General features: G+C 37.4%; 1 protein-coding gene across 1 annotated transcript in view; it reads left to right on the plus strand.

The window, feature by feature from the left end:
* Window positions 1-19,673, plus strand: part of LOC106050514 (neuroendocrine convertase 2-like) — a 156,490-nt gene that overhangs the window by 125,510 nt on the left and 11,307 nt on the right. Inside the window, exon 9 of the mRNA XM_056024653.1 lies at window positions 8,709-8,924. Within this exon, the coding sequence (XP_055880628.1) occupies window positions 8,709-8,924 (216 nt within the window). The remainder of the gene's footprint in view (window positions 1-8,708; window positions 8,925-19,673) is intronic.

A 19,673-nucleotide genomic window follows, 5' to 3' on the forward strand; every position in this document is an offset into this window, starting at 1 on the left:
ATAAGAGTTGCGATGTCTTGGGGGCCATTACGAGGAAAGCGCAAACAGGGACATCCTAATGCAACTTGGCGCCACACTTTCATGGAGGTCCTCAGAGCGAGTGGGAGTTTTCCAGTGACAGATTTTTATGGAAGCATGCCGCCCAATGCGCCGAACGGATCAAAGTAAGTACGAATAGCAGATAAGGTTTCTGTAATAAAACGTTTTTAATAACTGGATAATGTGTATAGACCTCAGAATATGCATTTTGTTGGCTTTCAATACCGGAAATAGTGCACGGCGGGGCGGGTAGTCTAGACTTTTTCGACTAACTCCCGGAAGAACCGTTTGTAGGTACAATAAATATCTTCCGGAAGAATGAAGATTAATCATGTGCGCACACACACACACACATATATATATATATACATTTATTTATTTATTTATTTATTTATTTATGGCGTGCTGGACCCCCCCCCCCCGAAAAAAATCCTGGCTACGCCCATGCAGCATTGACTTTCAAATGATGTTCAGATTACTTCTATGCGATGTACAAGCAGCACTCTATTCACTGTTTGAATGGGAAACTTGGATTCCTACATGTGAACGGAAGGAGAGCATCCCCAAACGAAATAAAGTAGTCCACATGCTGATCAAAATGTTCAGTTTTGAAGCTGATATAATATTTGAGAGAGCATCCCCAAACGAAATAAAGTAGTCCACATGCTGATCAAAATGTTCAGTTTTGAAGCTGATATAATATTTGAGAGAGCATCCCCAAACGAAATAAAGTAGTCCACATGCTGATCAAAATGTTCAGTTTTGAAGCTGATATAATATTTGAGAGAGCATCCCCAAACGAAATAAAGTAGTCCACATGCTGATCAAAATGTTCAGTTTTGAAGCTGATATAATATTTGAGAGAGCATCCCCAAACGAAATAAAGTAGTCCACATGCTGATCAAAATGTTCAGTTTTGAAGCTGATATAATATTTGAGAGAGCATCCCCAAACCAAATAAAGTAGTCCACATGCTGATCAAAATGTTCAGTTTTGAAGCTGATATAATATTTGAGAGAGCATCCCCAAACCAAATAAAGTAGTCCACATGCAGATCAAAATGTTCAGTTTTGAAGCTGATATAATATTTGAGAGAGCATCCCCAAACCAAATAAAGTAGTCCACATGCTGATCAAAATGTTCAGTTTTGAAGCTGATATAATATTTGAGAGAGCATCCCCAAACGAAATAAAGTAGTCCACATGCTGATCAAAATGTTCAGTTTTGAAGCTGATATAATATTTGAGAGAGCATCCCCAAACGAAATAAAGTAGTCCACATGCTGATCAAAATGTTCAGTTTTGAAGCTGATATAATATTTGAGAGAGCATCCCCAAACGAAATAAAGTAGTCCACATGCTGATCAAAATGTTCAGTTTTGAAGCTGATATAATATTTGAGAGAGCATCCCCAAACCAAATAAAGTAGTCCACATGCTGATCAAAATGTTCAGTTTTGAAGCTGATATAATATTGGCACGAATGTTTGTCTCGTTCTGAAAACGAGGCTTGAGTAGAGCTCATTACTTGTTCCTCGGACTGGGGTACTATTAACGTGCACTGAATAAACACTGACAGACAAACATACACACAATATAAACACAATTTTTGCGTAGTTTCGTCTTGAGATCCGATAGTTTCACCTTATATCCAATGTCAGTATGACTTGAAAGTGTTCTAATGATAGGTATTACGTCCTATATGAAGGCACCTGACAGATTTAATTTGTTTCTGCCATTCGTTGTTCCATTCTGGCTTCTACTTTGTTGCTAAATATAGATTAGGACCAATCTCACGTTTGTTTTTTAAACTTGGAAAGTGTACTTGTGAACAGATGGGTTAGAGTGTATTTGTGTATGTTAAAGTGTGTTTTTTAAGAGTGTTTTTAAAAGTGTTAAAGTGTGTTTGTTTCAACTTTAATTGAATATCCGACTTTTTCCCAAGTTTACTAAATCAATACTGAAATCGGGATGACTCTAGCAGTTAACCCTGACTGTCAATTACAATCTCAGTTTGTTGGTTAGACATCACAAATGTAGTTGCTTTTTTTTTTTTGTCCACTTTAACAACTTATAACTTTTTAAATAAAATAAAAATGTTAGCTATCAAAAAAAAATCTTCTTTGTTCTTAATGAGCTGCTTAAAAGAAGACTTTAGACCAGGCTTAATGATAGACAAATAGTCAAAGCTTAGATAACGTAACACGCTATACAGTTCATCTTCTATCTTGTTCATTTTTCCTTTCCTAAAAGTGTGTTTTTTTATCTCTTGATCTATATCTTTCATCTTGTCTGTTGATCTATAGTTCAAATTTTTCATCTTGACTATTGATCTATAGTTCTATATCTTTCATCTTGTCTGTTGATCTATAATTCTATATCTTTCATCTTGTCTGTTGACAAGAATTACGGCTGAAAAAAAATCCATCTTTATTATTGATCCTATGGCCAGGTGTTTGAGGAAATTGTTGGCCATAGAGACGTGTACATAATTCAAAGCTGTCTGGCTACTGGTAAACATGGTTTCCTAATTGAACTGGCCAGGCAACATGATGGTCAGGCCGAAATGACGTCTTCAACCATCCAGTTCAAGCTGAGTGTGTAAATCTTTGGTATGAAAACTAAAAAGAACTTAACATGCAACTCTTGTGACTATTCTGGTACACTAGCTGAATGACTTAAGGACATTCAATGAAATTAAAACTCTTCTATTCTGGAAAACTAAACGGACTTGAACCTTTCCCGTCGCATAACGTCCTACTGGAGGTATGAGGTAATCATCTTCAAAGATAAAAGACCAAATAAGAACAAGTCTAAGCGCCCCATCGTTAGAAAGTAAAAGTATTGATCTTAGCCCCCTAGACTGGCTACATTGTGGAGTATCTTTTTCACCTGCTTTGTGCTTAAACATAAGTTCACGTGAATAATGGCCCTTTGTTCAATGTATCAATTAATTTTAGTCTTACTACTAATGCAATATAGTCTTAGTCTGTAACTGGTTGGAATCACTAAATTTAAGTTTAGTTTGAGATAATGGGGTCTCTGAAAGTTTTCTCTGCCGACAACATTCCTTGTTTATTAATGCACTAATATTTGCTAATATTTTTGAGTTGTATAAATTTAAATGGAGTTTTGTTAGCTATCTATTTATATTAACCTGTCAGACCTTTTCAAATGGCGGAAGACCTCCATGTAGTTTGACCATGGCACATCGGAGAAACTATCTGGCTTGTGGACAAGTTATTTCCGGACTGAAGTGATCAGGGGTTGACAATGAAACCTCCAGAAAGTCTTCGGAATGACATGGAGACGTCTGCCAAAGAAGGGCAAGGAAGTAGTTGAAAACTAAATCTGAACTGAACTTGCAAACGTATTGATAAGAGCGGGTGGATTTATCATAGAAATCGAATGCTTCCTTTCTTGTTGAAGAAATGATGAGTTTTAGCCATCATGAAGTCTGAAAGAACCTGAAGAGTTTTCACCAAGAGAGACAGCTTTGTGTCGGTCAAATGAAATAACAAGAATACTTATGGCTTACATTTGGGCTAAGGTTTGATTTGTTTCAGCAGTTTTTTTTAGAGGCCCCCAAAAGGGAAAAGACGCTATTAGTTTTGTGTGGAATATCTGCCCGTCCGTCCCGTTTAGATCTCGTAAACTAGAAATATCGTAATATTTTAGACCATTCAAAGTTCTGATGAAACGGCTACTTTTGCTTTTCGGAAAGCGAAAAATCTAATTTTTTAAATCACTTATGCAAGCAGTTTTTTCATAAACATACACCACTTTTACAACTATTCACTATTAATAGTAACAAACACGGGAGGCTCCTTAGTAGGAGGGGTGCCTATCTATCATATTTGTAATACATTTATGCAAACGGCTTTAGATTTTTTTGTCAAAAAAAATTCTTTACATTTGTATTGTTAAGTTTAATTAGTTCTGTTAGACTAACTACTACATTTACACAAAAAATGTTTACTTTTGTTTTTAAGAAAAAAAAATCTATTTAGTATGTATATAAGTTGGAATAATTTAAAACAACAATTAATAAGTAGTTTTTCATATTATCGCATGAACTGCAACGTAACCTTAGTGTGAAAGAACACTGAACTAAAGGAATTTTTTACTTTTTTTACGGAAATGTTTTTTTTCTTGAGGAATAAGAGATTGTCTCTTTACAAAACAATTAGAGCAACTATACATTCATTATAAGACATTAGTTAGGCCAGGTTGACATCTAACTTTACATTCACTTTCACCTATCCTTTGGTCTGTGGACCGCTGGGGCCTCACACAAGATCCGTCAACCTTCTTTTTTTCATTCTTCTCTGTCATTTGTCTTTGATAGAATTTCATTCTGATGTTCTTTCTCAAAATATTGAAACCTGCCTTTTTACCTGCATGGGTGGACCACTTCGGGGGCCGATTTTGAGTTTGTGTCTCCACACAAACTGTCTTTGTAACCTTGTTAAAGTTGCTTTTGTATAGCGCAACATTCATGCTAATAGCATTCCATGCGCTATGGTCCAGCACTTTAAATCTATTAGGCCCTTAGGTTAAATTTAAGTATAATGTATTTTCTTGTATTTTCTGATACACTCCTCAGTTCTAGTTTCATACATGCCACTTCAAGTGGACAAACGCAAAAAAAATGTTTCAATAAACCTTTAAAATTTCTTGTTCAATTTGTTTGTTGAACCTAAGAATGTATTACATCAAGCTGTACGGTTGGGGGGGGGGGGAGGGTTTCCACAATTTATACTAACCCCCCCCCTCCCCGCGCTCTTACTCTCTATCTGCTTCAAGTGAGACATACAATGGAAAGAAAAGGTTTCGCTACTTTATAGTATTATAAAATTATATGTTGGCTTTTAATTTTGTGAAACTCATTTCAATTAGTTTTTCTTAGCGGCCCCCGAAAGTGGAAAAGACGCTATTAGTTTTGTGTGGCTTGTCTGTCCGTCCATCCCGATCTCAGTTGTTCATATTATCGCGTGAATTTCATTATATGCCAGGTACAAAGTAATCAATACAACTACGCTTATATAAGCTTTGTTATTTTTTAAAGTATTTGTTATATTTACTTTATGTCAATGTGTTTATGTCTGTTACTATTTGTTGCAAACTTTCAGAAACTTTGCAACATTCCAAATCCTGTTAAGATGGAAATGGTTTCAATGTGTTGATGATTATGTCAGTATAATCAAACAGATGTCGCCATGTTGTATGTCCTCATAAGCTAGACAGTTTTATTTTGGACCACAATTATTTTCCACGTTGACACATGGTGTCAATAGAGCAACTTCCGGTGGCTACAGATGTGACTGGGGTGACAAGTCTAGGATCTCAATGACGTCAGCAAAACTTCTCTAAATTTTTTTTTATTATTCGTAAGGATTTTTGTCTTTCCTCTCTTTATTTCCCTATATGTGGGTAGTTCATCTCTCTCTCTCTCACTCTCTGTCTCATTCTCTCACTCTCATTTTCTCTCTCTCTCTCATTCTCTCTCTCACTCTCTCTCTCACTCTCTCTCACTTTCACTCTCTCTCTCACTCTCTCTCACTCTCTCTTTCACTCTCTCTCTCTCTCTCTCACTTTCTCATTTCACTCTCTCTCTCACTTTCTCTCTCTCTCACTCTCACTCTCACTTTCTCTCACTCTCACTCTCACTTTCTCTCTCTTTCACTCTCACTCTCACTTTCTCTCTCACTCTCTCTCTCTTTCTCTCTCTTTCACTCTCTCTCTCACTTTCTCTCTCTCACTCTCTCTCTCACTCTCTCTCTCTTTCACTCTCTCTCTCTCTCTCACTCTCTCTCACTCTCTCTCTCACTCTCTCTCGCACACTCTCTCTCACTCTCTCTCACTCTCTCTCACTCTCTCTCTCACTCTCTCTCTCTCGCACTCTCTCTCACTCTCTCTCTCTCACTCTCTCTCGCACTCTCTGTCTCATTCTCTCACTCTCTGTCTCTCTTTCACTCTCTCTCTCTCTCACACTCTCTCTCTCACTTTCTCTCTCTCTCTCACTCTCTCTCACTCTCTCTCACTCTCTCTCGCACTCTCTCTCTCACTCTCTCTCTCTCTCTCTTTCACTCACTTTGATCAAAATGTTAGTGATGGGGTGATCTAATGAAGAGTACAGAAGACAAATCAATACAATTACTTTGACTGTAAATCTACAACTATAGAAAGTGATCCTGGACACTCGTGCATTGCTGGCTTCATGATACGCTGTCAATGTTTTGAAGTATTTTACAAAGCTTATATCAACTCTGTTTGTCTGCTAAAAAGTTTGTACACGTTAATTCTCCCACACCCAATCTTGCATCAAGCTGAAATTCAGCACTTATTTCTTTTACCTGATAACGCAAGGATCAATTTAAAAATTAATCAAAAAGTTAATTAACTATTAGTAATTAATATTTTGTTTTTTGGTATTATCTCGAAGAAAGGAAAGAAATTGTACTTGACTGAAGTGATGGTATAAGATGAATTAGTCACCTTTATAGGTCACCTCTTCACAGTAATTTCATACAAATAATAGATAACTAAACAATCTTCTATTTTCATAGGCGCTAAAAGGTTTAGCACGTCGGCAGGATCCATGAGTATGAAATCAAGTCGTCCCCCCCCCCCACCTTTTTTTTTTTAATTTTTAAAAAGCTAATGCGGTAAAAATTCACCCAAATAACCCTCTCCCCCCACCCTCCCTTTCATTAACCCAACTGGTCCAGACAAGTGATAGGATCACAGGGCATTGCGAAAGCTAAAAGCATGAAATAGCGCTAAACAAAAACAATTGGTCCAATTATTTCTAATCGCACAGATGTATTGTTGTTGGACTAAAGTCCCTAGATCTAGAACAAATTGAATGACTGATCCAAGCTAATTGAGACAATGACACTTCCTATAAGCTTTTGTTGTGGTTGTTTTTAAAGTATTTTTGTATGTTTTTCTTGTTTCTTATTCTCTTGAGCCAAATTTCATTCTGAAGAACTCTTGCTGAAAAAAAAAGGGTCGAAACAGCAGAGACACATTGTAAACAGTGTAGAGTACATTGTCAGTGGTAGTCTATGGCAACAAGTGTAGACAGCCAATCATCAATCATTTCCGGTAAAGTTTAAACGGTGGGCAGACAGCATGGAAAGAATGGACGGGCCTGTCATTTCAAGAGAGTAGAGTCAAAGGACAGAGAGGAATGGAGAAAGATGGTGACCCAACGGTTCAACATTTACTACGGGACAGGTGAATGTAATTTTGAACAAAACAAAACCAATGCACTGGTATCTGAGGCTCAAGAAAAACAAAGAACATTTCATTTTACAGTAGACTTATCACATAGCTTTTATCAACTCATTCTCTCTATCTGTCTGTTTGTCTGGTATAAAAGTTTGAACAGATTTGTGTTCTCCTATTTCCCAATCTCGATCATGTTGAAACGTTGTACCTGACATAACATGAATCAATCACACAAAGTCAACAATTTGTTTATTTATTATCGGTGATTAAATGTTTTGTTGATATTGAAGTAATGGGAATAACTGCTGCCTAATAAGAGATGTGGTTGTATATATGAATTTAATCCCCTTATTACGTTTTGGTACTTTTCCCCCCACTTCCCTTTCTCGGATCAAGTTGAAATTGTGTACAACTATTGATAGTGGATGAGAAGAAACGAATCATTTCAAAAATTAACAAATTGGTTTATCAATTATTACTAATTAATTAATTTTGTTTAATATGGCAAACAAGGAGCTAGGCCCTCCCATTGTCATACAAATGGCAGTAATTAGCGATTCTTTCCCTTAGATACACTTTGCTTTAAAAAAAAGTAATCTTTTTTCTTTTGCTTGTTTAGCATGCTCTTTTACCGAGCTAATGGATTGCTTACAGACTATATTTCGTTGACTGATACGCTGGTTCTATTTCCGATGAACTGTTCACACATTCTGTGTTTTCAAGAACATCCTTCACAGCAGAACCCCAAATATAGAAACTAAACTCACAGCAGAACCCCAAATATAGAAACTAAACTCAAAGCAGAACCCCAAATATAGAAACTAAACTCACAGCAGAACCCCAAATATAGAAACTAAACTCACAGCAGAACCCCAAATATAGAAACTAAACTCACAGCAGAACCCCAAATATAGAAACTAAACTCACAGCAGAACCCCAAATATAGAAACTAAACTCACAGCAGAACCCCAAATATAGAAACGAAACTCACAGCAGAACCCCAAATATAGAAGCTAAACTCACAGCAGAACCCCAAATATAGAAACTAAACTCACAGCAGAACCCCAAATATAGAAACTAAACTCACAGTAGAACCCCAAATATAGAAACTAAACTCATTGTGAATGCATCCTGGTCGTGTGACACGTTCTTCCAACTGAACAAGATAAGTGTTCAGGGTTTGAGTCCTTCCTATTCACATTGACACACTGCAGGAAGTGTGGGTATTGGGGAGGGGGGGGGGGAGTTTCTAGTACACGATAAGTCCATTTGGCTTTAGATTTGATACTTTTGCACCTACACTTTTCAACTATGAAACAGTTTTATATTCAGACGTTTTGTGTATTTTTCTTGGTATTTCATATCATGATTAGAACGCAATTATGCCATTAAACAGTCTGAGCACACTGTAGAAACTTTGTATTTTCTCTTTCAGGGACGCAATGGTTTGGGCAATGTCTATGTTTGGGCTTCTGGTGACGGAGGTCCTAATGACGATTGTAACTGCGATGGCTACGCGGCTAGCATGTGGACCATCAGCATCAACTCGGCCACCAACGACGGCCAGACTGCTGGCTATGACGAGTCTTGTTCCTCCACCCTGGCCTCCACTTTTAGCAACGGCAAGAGCAACACAAGAGATGCTGGAGTGGTGAGTGTCTTCTTCTTATCTTATACAGAGTAATGTACTTGGTGAGTGTCTTCTTCTTTTCTTATACAGAGTAATGTACTTGGTGAGTGCCTTCGTCTTCTCTTATACAGAGTAATGTACTTGGTGAGTGTCTTCTTCTAATCTTATACAGAGTAATGTACTTGGTGAGTGCATTCTTCTTCTCTTATACAGAGTAATGTGCTTTGTGAGTGTCTTCTTCTTATCTTATACAGAGTAATGTACTTGATGAGTGCCTTCTTCTTATCTTATACAGAGTAATGTGCTTTGTGAGTGTCTTCTTCTTCTCTTATACAGAGTAATGTACTTGGTGAGTGCCTTCTTCTTCTTCTTCTCTTATACAGAGTAATGTACTTGGTGAGTGTCTTCTTCTTATCTTATACAGAGTAATGTACTTGGTGAGTGTCTTCTTCTTCTCTTATACAGAGTAATGTACTTGGTGAGTGCCTTCTTCTTATGTTATACAAAGTAATGTACTTGGTGAGTGTCTTCTTCTTCTCTTATACAGAGTAATGTACTTGGTGAGTGTCTTCTTCTTATCTTATACAGAGTAATGTACTTGGTGAGTGTCTTCTTCTTCTTCTTATCTTATACAGAGTAATGTACTTGGTGAGTGTCTTCTTCATATCTTATATAGAGTAATGTACTTGGTGAGTGTCTTCTTCTTATCTTATACAGAGTAATGTACTTGGTGAGTGTCTTCTTCTTCTCTTATACATTACAGAGTAAAGTACTTGGTGAGTGCCTTCTTCTTCTTCTTATCTTATACACAGTAATGTACTTGGTGAGTGTCTTCTTCTTATCTTATACAGAGTAAAGTACTTGGTGAGTGTCTTCTTCTTCTCTTATACATTACAGAGTAATGTACTTGGTGAGTGCCTTCTTCTTCTTCTTATCTTATACAGAGTAATGTACTTGGTGAGTGTCTTCATCTTATCTTATACAGAGTAATGTACTTGGTGAGTGTCTTCTTCTTATCTTATACATTACAGAGTAATGTACTTTGTGAGTGTCTTCTTCTTCTCTTATACATTACAGAGTAATGTACTTGGTGAGTGCCTTCTTCTTCTCTTATACATTACAGAGTTGTGTACTTGGTATGTACTCGCCTTGTGCTCCGAGACCTGGGCATATATTTGGGTGATACAGAACTAGCACATTAGCACTATCACGTTTTACCTCCGTTACATCCTCCTAAAAGACCATTGAGTTTTTTAATGTCATTGAAATTTTAGGACAAAATGAAGTCACGTCATTTAGACAGTAGAAAAAAAAAGAAATTGACATAGAAATTTCCATTGAAATCAAAGAACGTTTTGTTCAAGTACACACACACACGCACACACATATATCATAAATGTAGCAGCAGAAAAACACGTCACGTGGAGGCGGGGAAGGGAAGTGGTCTACGAAACATTCCTGCCAACTTTCCTCAAGATTGGATGTTGATGTCTTGAAGGCTACACCTTTCACTGCAGCCCTGTCACGTAGTAAGATATTAACTTGGCATAAAAAGGAGGAGGGGGGCGTCATATATTTAAACAAACTGAACAATACAAGTATAAAAAAATATAAGCTTAATATAAACAAGAAGTTAGAATTAATTGTAATGAATCTTGAACGGTTTTTTTTACTTGTAGACACTCAAATTACGGAAAAAATTAATTAAAAAAAAATCATCAGTTTCATATCTCTGCATTTGTATGACGTCATCTGTTGAAATGTCTCGCGACACATGGGCGTATATTTTGTATGGGATAAAGATCTAGCCTTCTGTTTTAAAGGGATAATTATCTCACGACACATCACAGGGCTGGGCTGCGTGACTGTCAAATGAAGTTTCTAATGCTCAACCAAAAAAATGCCCCCCCCCCCAGTTGTCTAGATCGATACAGCAGAAATAGGATAGATAACTTCTGCTGCCCAGAAATAAGATAGACAACTCTTGCTGCCCAGAAATAGGATAGACAACTCTTGCTGCCCAGAAATAAGATAGACAACTCTTGCTGCCCGCACAATGACCTTTTTTTTTTCCTCGTCAAGAATCGTAGACTAAAAAAAAAATCTGTGAAGTTCAGTAGCTACTGGAGACATGTACACAATAGCTACTGGAGACATATACACAATAGCTACTGGAGACATATACACAATAGCTACTGGAGACATACACAATAGCTACTGGAGACATACACAATAGCTACTGGAGACATACACAATAGCTACTGGAGACATACACAATAGCTACTGGAGACATACACAATAGCTACTGGAGACATGTACACAATAGCTACTGGAGACATACACAATAGCTACTGGAGACATACACAATAGCTACTGGAGACATATACACAATAGCTACTGGAGACATATACACAATAGCTACTGGAGACATACACAATAGCTACTGGAGACATACACAATAGCTACTGGAGACATATACACAATAGCTACTGGAGACATACACAATAGCTACTGGAGACATACACAATAGCTACTGGAGACATACACAATAGCTACTGGAGACATGTACACAATAGCTACTGGAGACATACACAATAGCTACTGGAGACATATACACAATAGCTACTGGAGACATACACAATAGCTACTGGGGACATACACAATAGCTACTGGAGACATACACAATAGCTACTGGAGACATATACACAATAGCTACTGGAGACATACACAATAGCTACTGGAGACATACACAATAGCTACTGGAGACATATACACAATAGCTACTGGAGACATACACAATAGCTACTGGAGACATACACAATAGCTACTGGAGACATACACAATAGCTACTGGAGACATATACACAATAGCTACTGGAGACCTACACAATAGCTACTGGAGACATGTACACAATAGCTACTGGAGACATACACACAATAGCTACTGGAGACATGTACACAATAGCTACTGGAGACATATACACAATAGCTACTGGAGACATGTACACAATAGCTACTGGAGACATGTACACAATAGCTACTGGAGACATGTACACAATAGCTACTGGAGACATGTACACAATAGCTACTGGAGACATATACACAATAGCTACTGGAGACATATACACAATAGCTTCTGGAGACATGTACACAATAGCTACTGGAGACATATACAGAATAGCTACTGGAGACATGTACACAATAGCTACTGGAGACATATACACAATAGCTACTGGAGACATATACACAATAGCTACTGGAGACATGTACACAATAGCTACTGGAGACATATACACAATAGCTACTGGAGACATATACACAATAGCTACTGGAGACATATACACAATAGCTAATGGAGACATGTACACAATAGCTACTGGAGACATGTACACAATAGCTACTGGAGACATGTACACAATAGCTACTGGAGACATGTACACAATAGCTACTGGAGACATGTACACAATAGCTACTGGAGACATATACACAATAGCTACTGGAGACATATACACAATAGCTACTGGAGACATATACACAATAGCTACTGGAGACATATACACAATAGCTACTGGAGACATATACACAATAGCTACTGGAGACATGTACACAATAGCTACTGGAGACATGTACACAATAGCTACTGGAGACATGTACACAATAGCTACTGGAGACATATACACAATAGCTACTGTAGACATATACACAATAGCTACTTGAGACATATACACAATAGCTACTGGAGACATATACACAATAGCTACTGGAGACATGTACACAATAGCTACTGGAGACATGTACACAATAGCTACTGGAGACATGTACACAATAGCTACTGGAGACATATACACAATAGCTACTGGAGACATATACACAATAGCTACTGGAGACATATACACAATAGCTACTGGAGACATATACACAATAGCTACTGGAGACATGTACACAATAGCTACTGGAGACATATACACAATAGCTACTGGAGACATATACACAATAGCTACTGGAGACATGTACACAATAGCTACTGGAGACATGTACACAATAGCTACTGGAGACATGTACACAATAGCTACTGGAGACATGTACACAATAGCTACTGGAGACATGTACACAATAGCTACTGGAGACATGTACACAATAGCTACTGGAGACATGTACACAATAACTACTGGAGACATGTACACAATAGCTACTGGAGACATACACAATAACTACTGGAGACATGTACACTATTGTACCACTGGCGGATCCAGGGGGTGGTAGGGGGGAATCGGACGAATTTTAGGAAAGAAATCACACAATTTGTATATTATTATTTTATTATTTTATTATTTTATTATTTATGTTTATAATATATACTAATTATTTACATTTCAACCTATTTCTAGATTTTTTCGCCCCCCCCCCCTTGTATGTTGGCCGATTAGGTGGGATGAAGAGGTGGCGATGGCATCATTCCCGCCCCCCCCCCCCCGCCCCCATAAACTTTCGAGTGGGGGTGCGGTACAATTTATTTGTAAAAATCACAGCTTGTTAACGGAATCAATTAAATATGTATATAATTAAAACTTGTTATTGATATTTTAAACGATCTTTATATTATGTTAGCCGGTTGGGTGGGGTGGGGGCGAATACATCTACTGCCCTTCCCACCTAAACCCTTTGAGTGTGTGAAAAGTCTTACTTTTAATTAGAAATCATAGTTAGTGAACAAAATTAGTTGAATTACATTATAATTTTTATATTATGTCGCTACACTTCTGATATCTTAGCCGAATCGGTGAGGTGGGCGGGGGGGCGATTGCTTCTACTCCTCCAACACTTTAGCCCTCTGAGTGGGGGGGGGGCGGTCCTATTTTTATGGAGAAATCTTTGGTAACAAAATTAGTTGAATATCTATATAATATAAGCTACATATATATATTGTTATGACTCCGCCATGCACACCGCCATCCAGGCTAGTGCAGAGGTGAGCACTTCTAGTAACCAGACTAGAACAGGATGTTGACATTAGGAAACAAACGATTTCCGCCCAAGTAGAGAGTCAAAATGGAGATGCTGTACTCAAGGCAGATGCCCCTTTGTGTTTGTCATGTCTCCGTGTAAATAAACGTCTATGTCCTCGTTAAGTTGCCTCATTTAAGTTATTACAATATATATATAGCTCCTCCTTCGTGGTCGAAGATGAGCACATTTCTCATTTCCTATGGACTCGAAGACGACTGTAAACTAGTGTAAAGTCCAATCTTCGCTTTAAAAAGCCGGCCGCCCCGCCTACGTGGCAAGGGTGGGTTAGGTCACTTGCAGATAGGCCTGCTTCTTCTCTCAGCTTTTTGTTGGTTCGGCGCTCTTTCGCTACATATTGGTGTTTTAACCCATTTGTATATTATGTCGCACACAGACTCTGATCTCAAATTTTATCATTAGTAAATATAAAATGAAAAAGGGTTGTACCTGGGGGGAGGGGCGATACATGCGATCGCCTTCCGACCATCGGACAAACCAATACTTTTTTCTTTGTGTATTTTAGTTAAGAAATTACTAAATTAAGAAACTGTCACTGATATAATTTATATATGCTAAAAATTAAATTCTTATATCGAGTCGCCCCACCCCCTATTCTTTGATGCCAAATGCAATCATTAGCAGGAATTATAAAAAAGGAGCGAGGAGTAACGTTTTCACTCTACCGCCCTCTCCCCTTTCCAGAAGAAAAGATGACGTTTTAAAACAGAAAAGTCAAATATGGCGACAGAGTTAAAGTAATTGCACACGAATTTAGATTAGTTTTTTTTAAGAAAGACTTTGTTTTGGAAAATTTAGAATTCATACGAAATTTGTCATTATAAGAGTAACAATTGAGATGAGTTCTGAACCCGAATGTTCGTGTCCTGGTCATCTTTTTCCAACCTTTACTCATACTGATCTTTTTCTGTTGTATAAATATATTTGGGACTATAACTCACAATATATACTTACATCCTAAAAATGCAAACAATTTAGAGTAGAATCTGATTGGTCCACTTCATCTCTCCTTCCACTTCCGAAACTGTATCACTAGAATTCAATATAGTTCTGTAACACAACAAAGCTACAAACATGCCTATTGCACAAAATGTATAACTATAATTCAATATAGTTCTGTAACACAACAAAGTTACAAACATGCCTATTGCACAAAATGTATAACTAGAATTCAATATAGTTCTGTAACACAACAAAGTTACAAACATGCCTATTGCACAAAATGTATAACTAGAATTCAATATAGTTCTGTAACACAACAAAGTTACAAACATGCCTATTGCACAAAATGTATAACTAGAATTCAATATAGTTCTGTAACACAACAAAGCTACAAACATGCCTATTGCACAAAATGTATAACTAGAATTCAATATAGTTCTGTAACACAACAAAGCTACAAACATGCCTATTGCACAAAATGTATAACTATAATTCAATATAGTTCTGTAACACAACAAAGCTACAAACATGCCTATTGCACAAAATGTATAACTATAATTCAATATAGTTCTGTAACACAACAAAGCTACAAACATGCCTATTGCACAAAATGTATAACTAGAATTCAATATAGTTCTGTAACACAACAAAGTTACAAACATGCCTATTGCACAAAATGTATCACTAGAATTCAATATAGTTCTGTAACACAACAAAGCTACAAACATGCCTATTGCACAAAATGTATAACTAGAATTCAATATAGTTCTGTAACACAACAAAGCTACAAACATGCCTATTGCACAAAATGTATCACTAGAATTCAATATAGTTCTGTAACACAACAAAGCTACAAACATGCCTATTGCACAAAATGTATAACTAGAATTCAATATAGTTCTGTAACACAACAAAGTTACAAACATGCCTATTGCACAAAATGTATCACTAGAATTCAATATAGTTCTGTAACACAACAAAGCTACAAACATGCCTATTGCACAAAATGTATCACTTGCAAAAGGGCTTTTTAAAAAAAAAATTATTTTTCGAATATTTTTTTTTTTCGTCGGTGATCCTCAAAGTCTTAATCTAAATAGATTGGGTATCTTATCTTTTCAAGAACGAATCGGTTGTATTTGCAATGTACTAAGGGCCTGTAAAGAATATTAGAATATTTTTCAAGTAAAACATTATTCAAAAGGTCCTTTTTAATAGTATGAATAATGAGCAGTAGATACCAGGAGTATGCATTTCTGAAGTGAAAAATGCAAAAAAAAAAACGCGCTTCCCCAGACCCCCTAGCTGTCAAGAGAAAGGCCTCATATTTTCTTCTTTTTGTTTGTGTTTTTTTCCCCGAAGGTTGAGAAACACTGTTTTTTTTAATTCTAATAAATAAATAAATAAACATATATATATTTCCCAAACAGTTTCCCAAATTGTGTTCCGCGGAACCCTAGTTTTCCGCGAGGCCTGAATAGATGTTCCGCCAACTACTGGAATAAGTAGGCCACCACGTGAAGTAACAAGTAGGCCACCACGTGAAGTAACAAGTAGGCCACCACGTGAATTAACCTCTCTGTAAAAAAAAAAAAATAAGCAAAGTGTTCCGCCAAATACTCCAGTGTTCCGTCTATACAAAAAAGTTTGAGAAACACTGGTGTTAGGTTTTGAACTGGCCAACTTTCCAAGACTGAAGACAACGGACAAATCCTGTCTCATGAATGTTGATGGCGACACAAAATAGACATTCCCACACATGCCCTCCCAAACACACACACACAAATACCCCTCTGCCTACTCACACACAACATGATTGACGCAATTCCTTTCATTGCTCCATTTTTAGGCAAATCTTGTCATCACTTTGACTTTCACTCACACCGTGAAATGTGCGAGTCAAGGGAAAAAAATGAATCTAGACTTTGGGTGAAGGGAGATAACCAATTCCACAGGATGTTCTAGAAAAATCTTGCTCTATTTCTGATGTCCACTAATAGTATCTTTGGATTAAATCAGGCTGAATTGGCTCTAATGATGTCATTTGACTTTGTTTCTGTCAACATGTTACTGCTCTGACATTGGTTTAATTCCGAGGAATCTAATGACTTAAAATTTATTTGAACTTAAATTAATACAATTTGTCTTGGGTAACTGGCCTGATTTCTTAGCAGACATGAACTCTCATTGGAAGACTTGGGCTAAAAGTAAAAGAATTGAAACTTTAGTTGAGCAAGGTATAAAGTATAAATATAGAGAGTATAAATAGTATAAAAGTATAAATTGAGATCTTTTGATGTGAAAATCAGACAAAATGTTCTAAAAAATTCAAAAAAAATGTAGAACTGCGCTCTTGTTTATGTTAATAGTTTTGATTGATACTACTACTAATGAAACTGTTGTTGTTTTGTTGTTGTTGTTTTGTTGTTGTTGTTGTTGTTTTTGTAGCTATTTTTTTAAATCGATTTTACATCCGTGGCATTCAAATAGTCTGGAAAAATTTTATAAATAATTTAAAACACAAAAATAAAAAAAATTATTAAATGATTAGACCATTTCAATTTATTGGTTTCAATACCAGCTCAAAAGGATATAAACAATTAAACAAATCACAGAATATAAACATTTTACAGGACATAAACATATCACAAGACATAAACATTTTACAGGACATAAACATCACAGAACATAAACATATTACAGGACATAAACATGTTACAGGACATAAACATATCACAGGACATAATCATAGCCTACTGGTATTCGCCACAGAACAAAAATATTCACATCATAACATAGGAGCATATGTTTTTCTAAAAGGGAAACTGGTGTTTAGGCGTTAAGAGAAGCTTCCTAAAAGATTATACAACGCAGCCCTGTGGGTCCCAGGCTTGGTGATTGATCTACACACAAGACAAACACAAGTCATTCAGAGCTAGTATGTGTTGATTGGGTCTCTCTTTATCCAGAGACACCTCGAACACATTTCCCTAGCTGGACATATCTTACGTATTGATCTCTTGAAGCCCGGCCATGGTTTATCGTCTTGTCACATGTCCAGGGGCATGGCTGGACATTCCAGAGTCTTATACGCTAGACAATATCCTCCAACCTGCTTGACAGGCTGCTCTGAAAATTGTGAATCTTTTTTTTAAATTTTCTTTAGTTGTTTTTTTTTTTCTTGATCCAATCTTTCTAGCAACTTTTTGTTTTATATTCTTTTTCTTGAAACTTTCTCTCAATTGTTTTTTATTTTCCCTTTTTAGTCGTTTTTATTTAGATCGATCCTGTTGTTTTTTTTAGATTGATCCTGGTTGGTTTTTTTAGCTCGTCATTCTTTTTAGGTCTCTTTATTTCTCTCACTTTTTCTCTCATTCTTTAAATCATTTTTTTTTGCTTCTTTCTTAATTACTTTCTATCTTATTTTCTTATCTCCCTCACTCCTCTCTCTCTCTCTCTCTCACTTTCCTTCTCTCTTTCTCTCTCCCTCTCTCACTCTCGTGAAGCAATAAAAATGCTTCATCGTCAATCATTATTACTTTCTTTCTTATCTTCCCCCTCTTTCTCTCTTTCTTTCTATCTCTCCCTCTCTCTTTCTCTCTCTCTCTCTCTCTTTTTCTTTATCTCTGTCTCTCTCATGAAGTAATAAAAATTCTTAAAACGTCAATGTCAAGTGATTGGGGTGTGACATGTTCCTTCAGATGTTCCTTCAGATGTTCCTTTCAGATTTGACCATTACTTCATCCTAGCCCAAACCTCCCGCAGGACAGTGGGAGGGGGGGGGGGCGGCGGGCAGGGTTCGAACCCGGTACCATTGAGACGACAGTCTAGAGGGCATACAACACGACCATGCAGTCCTCCTGGCCAAATTAGTATGCCCATTAACATTGTACACTACGTAGACCAACGCTGATTTGACCCACTTAGAAAGTCCAATATGACGGCCCATTTACAATGTCTAGTGAGTATTCCTACTTACAATGTCGAGTGAGTAGGTACACCTAAAAGGTCCAGTGGGTACGTCCACCTAAAAGGTCGAGTGAGTAGATCCACCTAAAAGGTCCAGTGGGTACGCCCACCTAAAAGGTCGAGTGAGTAGGTCCACCTAAAAGGTCGAGTGAGTAGGTCCACCTAAAAGGTCGAGTGAGTAGGTCCACCTAAAAGGTCGAGTGAGTAGGTCCACCTAAAAGGTCCAGTGGGTACGTCCACCTAAAAGGTCGAGTGAGTAGGTCTACCTAAAAGGTCCAATGCATAAGTTTGTTTGTAAAATGTTTTACATGTTTCGGATGTTCCTTCAGAGTTGAAGATAATTACTTCCTAGTCCAAACCTCCCGCAGGACGACGGGGGATGGGAGCGGGCAGGGTTTGAACCCGGGACCATCGATAAATCTGAACGACAGTCCAGACAGACCGCACGACCAGGCAGCCATCCTAAAAGGTTCAGTGAGTAGGTCCACCTAAAAGGCGCCGTGAGTAGGTCCACCTAAAAGTCCAGGGAGTAGATCCATCTAAAAGATTAAGTGTGTAGATTAACCTAAAAGGTCCAGTGAGTGGGTCCATCTAAAAGGTCCAGTGAGTAGGTCCACCAAAAAGGTCCAGTGAGTAGGTCCATCTAAATGGTCCAGTGAGAAGGTCCATATAAAAGGTCCAGTGAGTAGGTCCACCAAAAAGGTCCAGTGAGTAAGTCCACCTAAATGGTCCAGTGAGAAGGTCCATCTAAAAGGTCCAGTGAGTAGGTCCATCTAAAAGGTCCAGTAAGAAGGTCCACCTAAAAGGTCCAGTGAGAAGGTCCACCTAAAAGGTC

This window comes from Biomphalaria glabrata, chromosome 3, assembly GCF_947242115.1.
Source record: "Biomphalaria glabrata chromosome 3, xgBioGlab47.1, whole genome shotgun sequence".
Classification (NCBI taxonomy): Eukaryota; Metazoa; Mollusca; class Gastropoda; family Planorbidae; genus Biomphalaria; species Biomphalaria glabrata.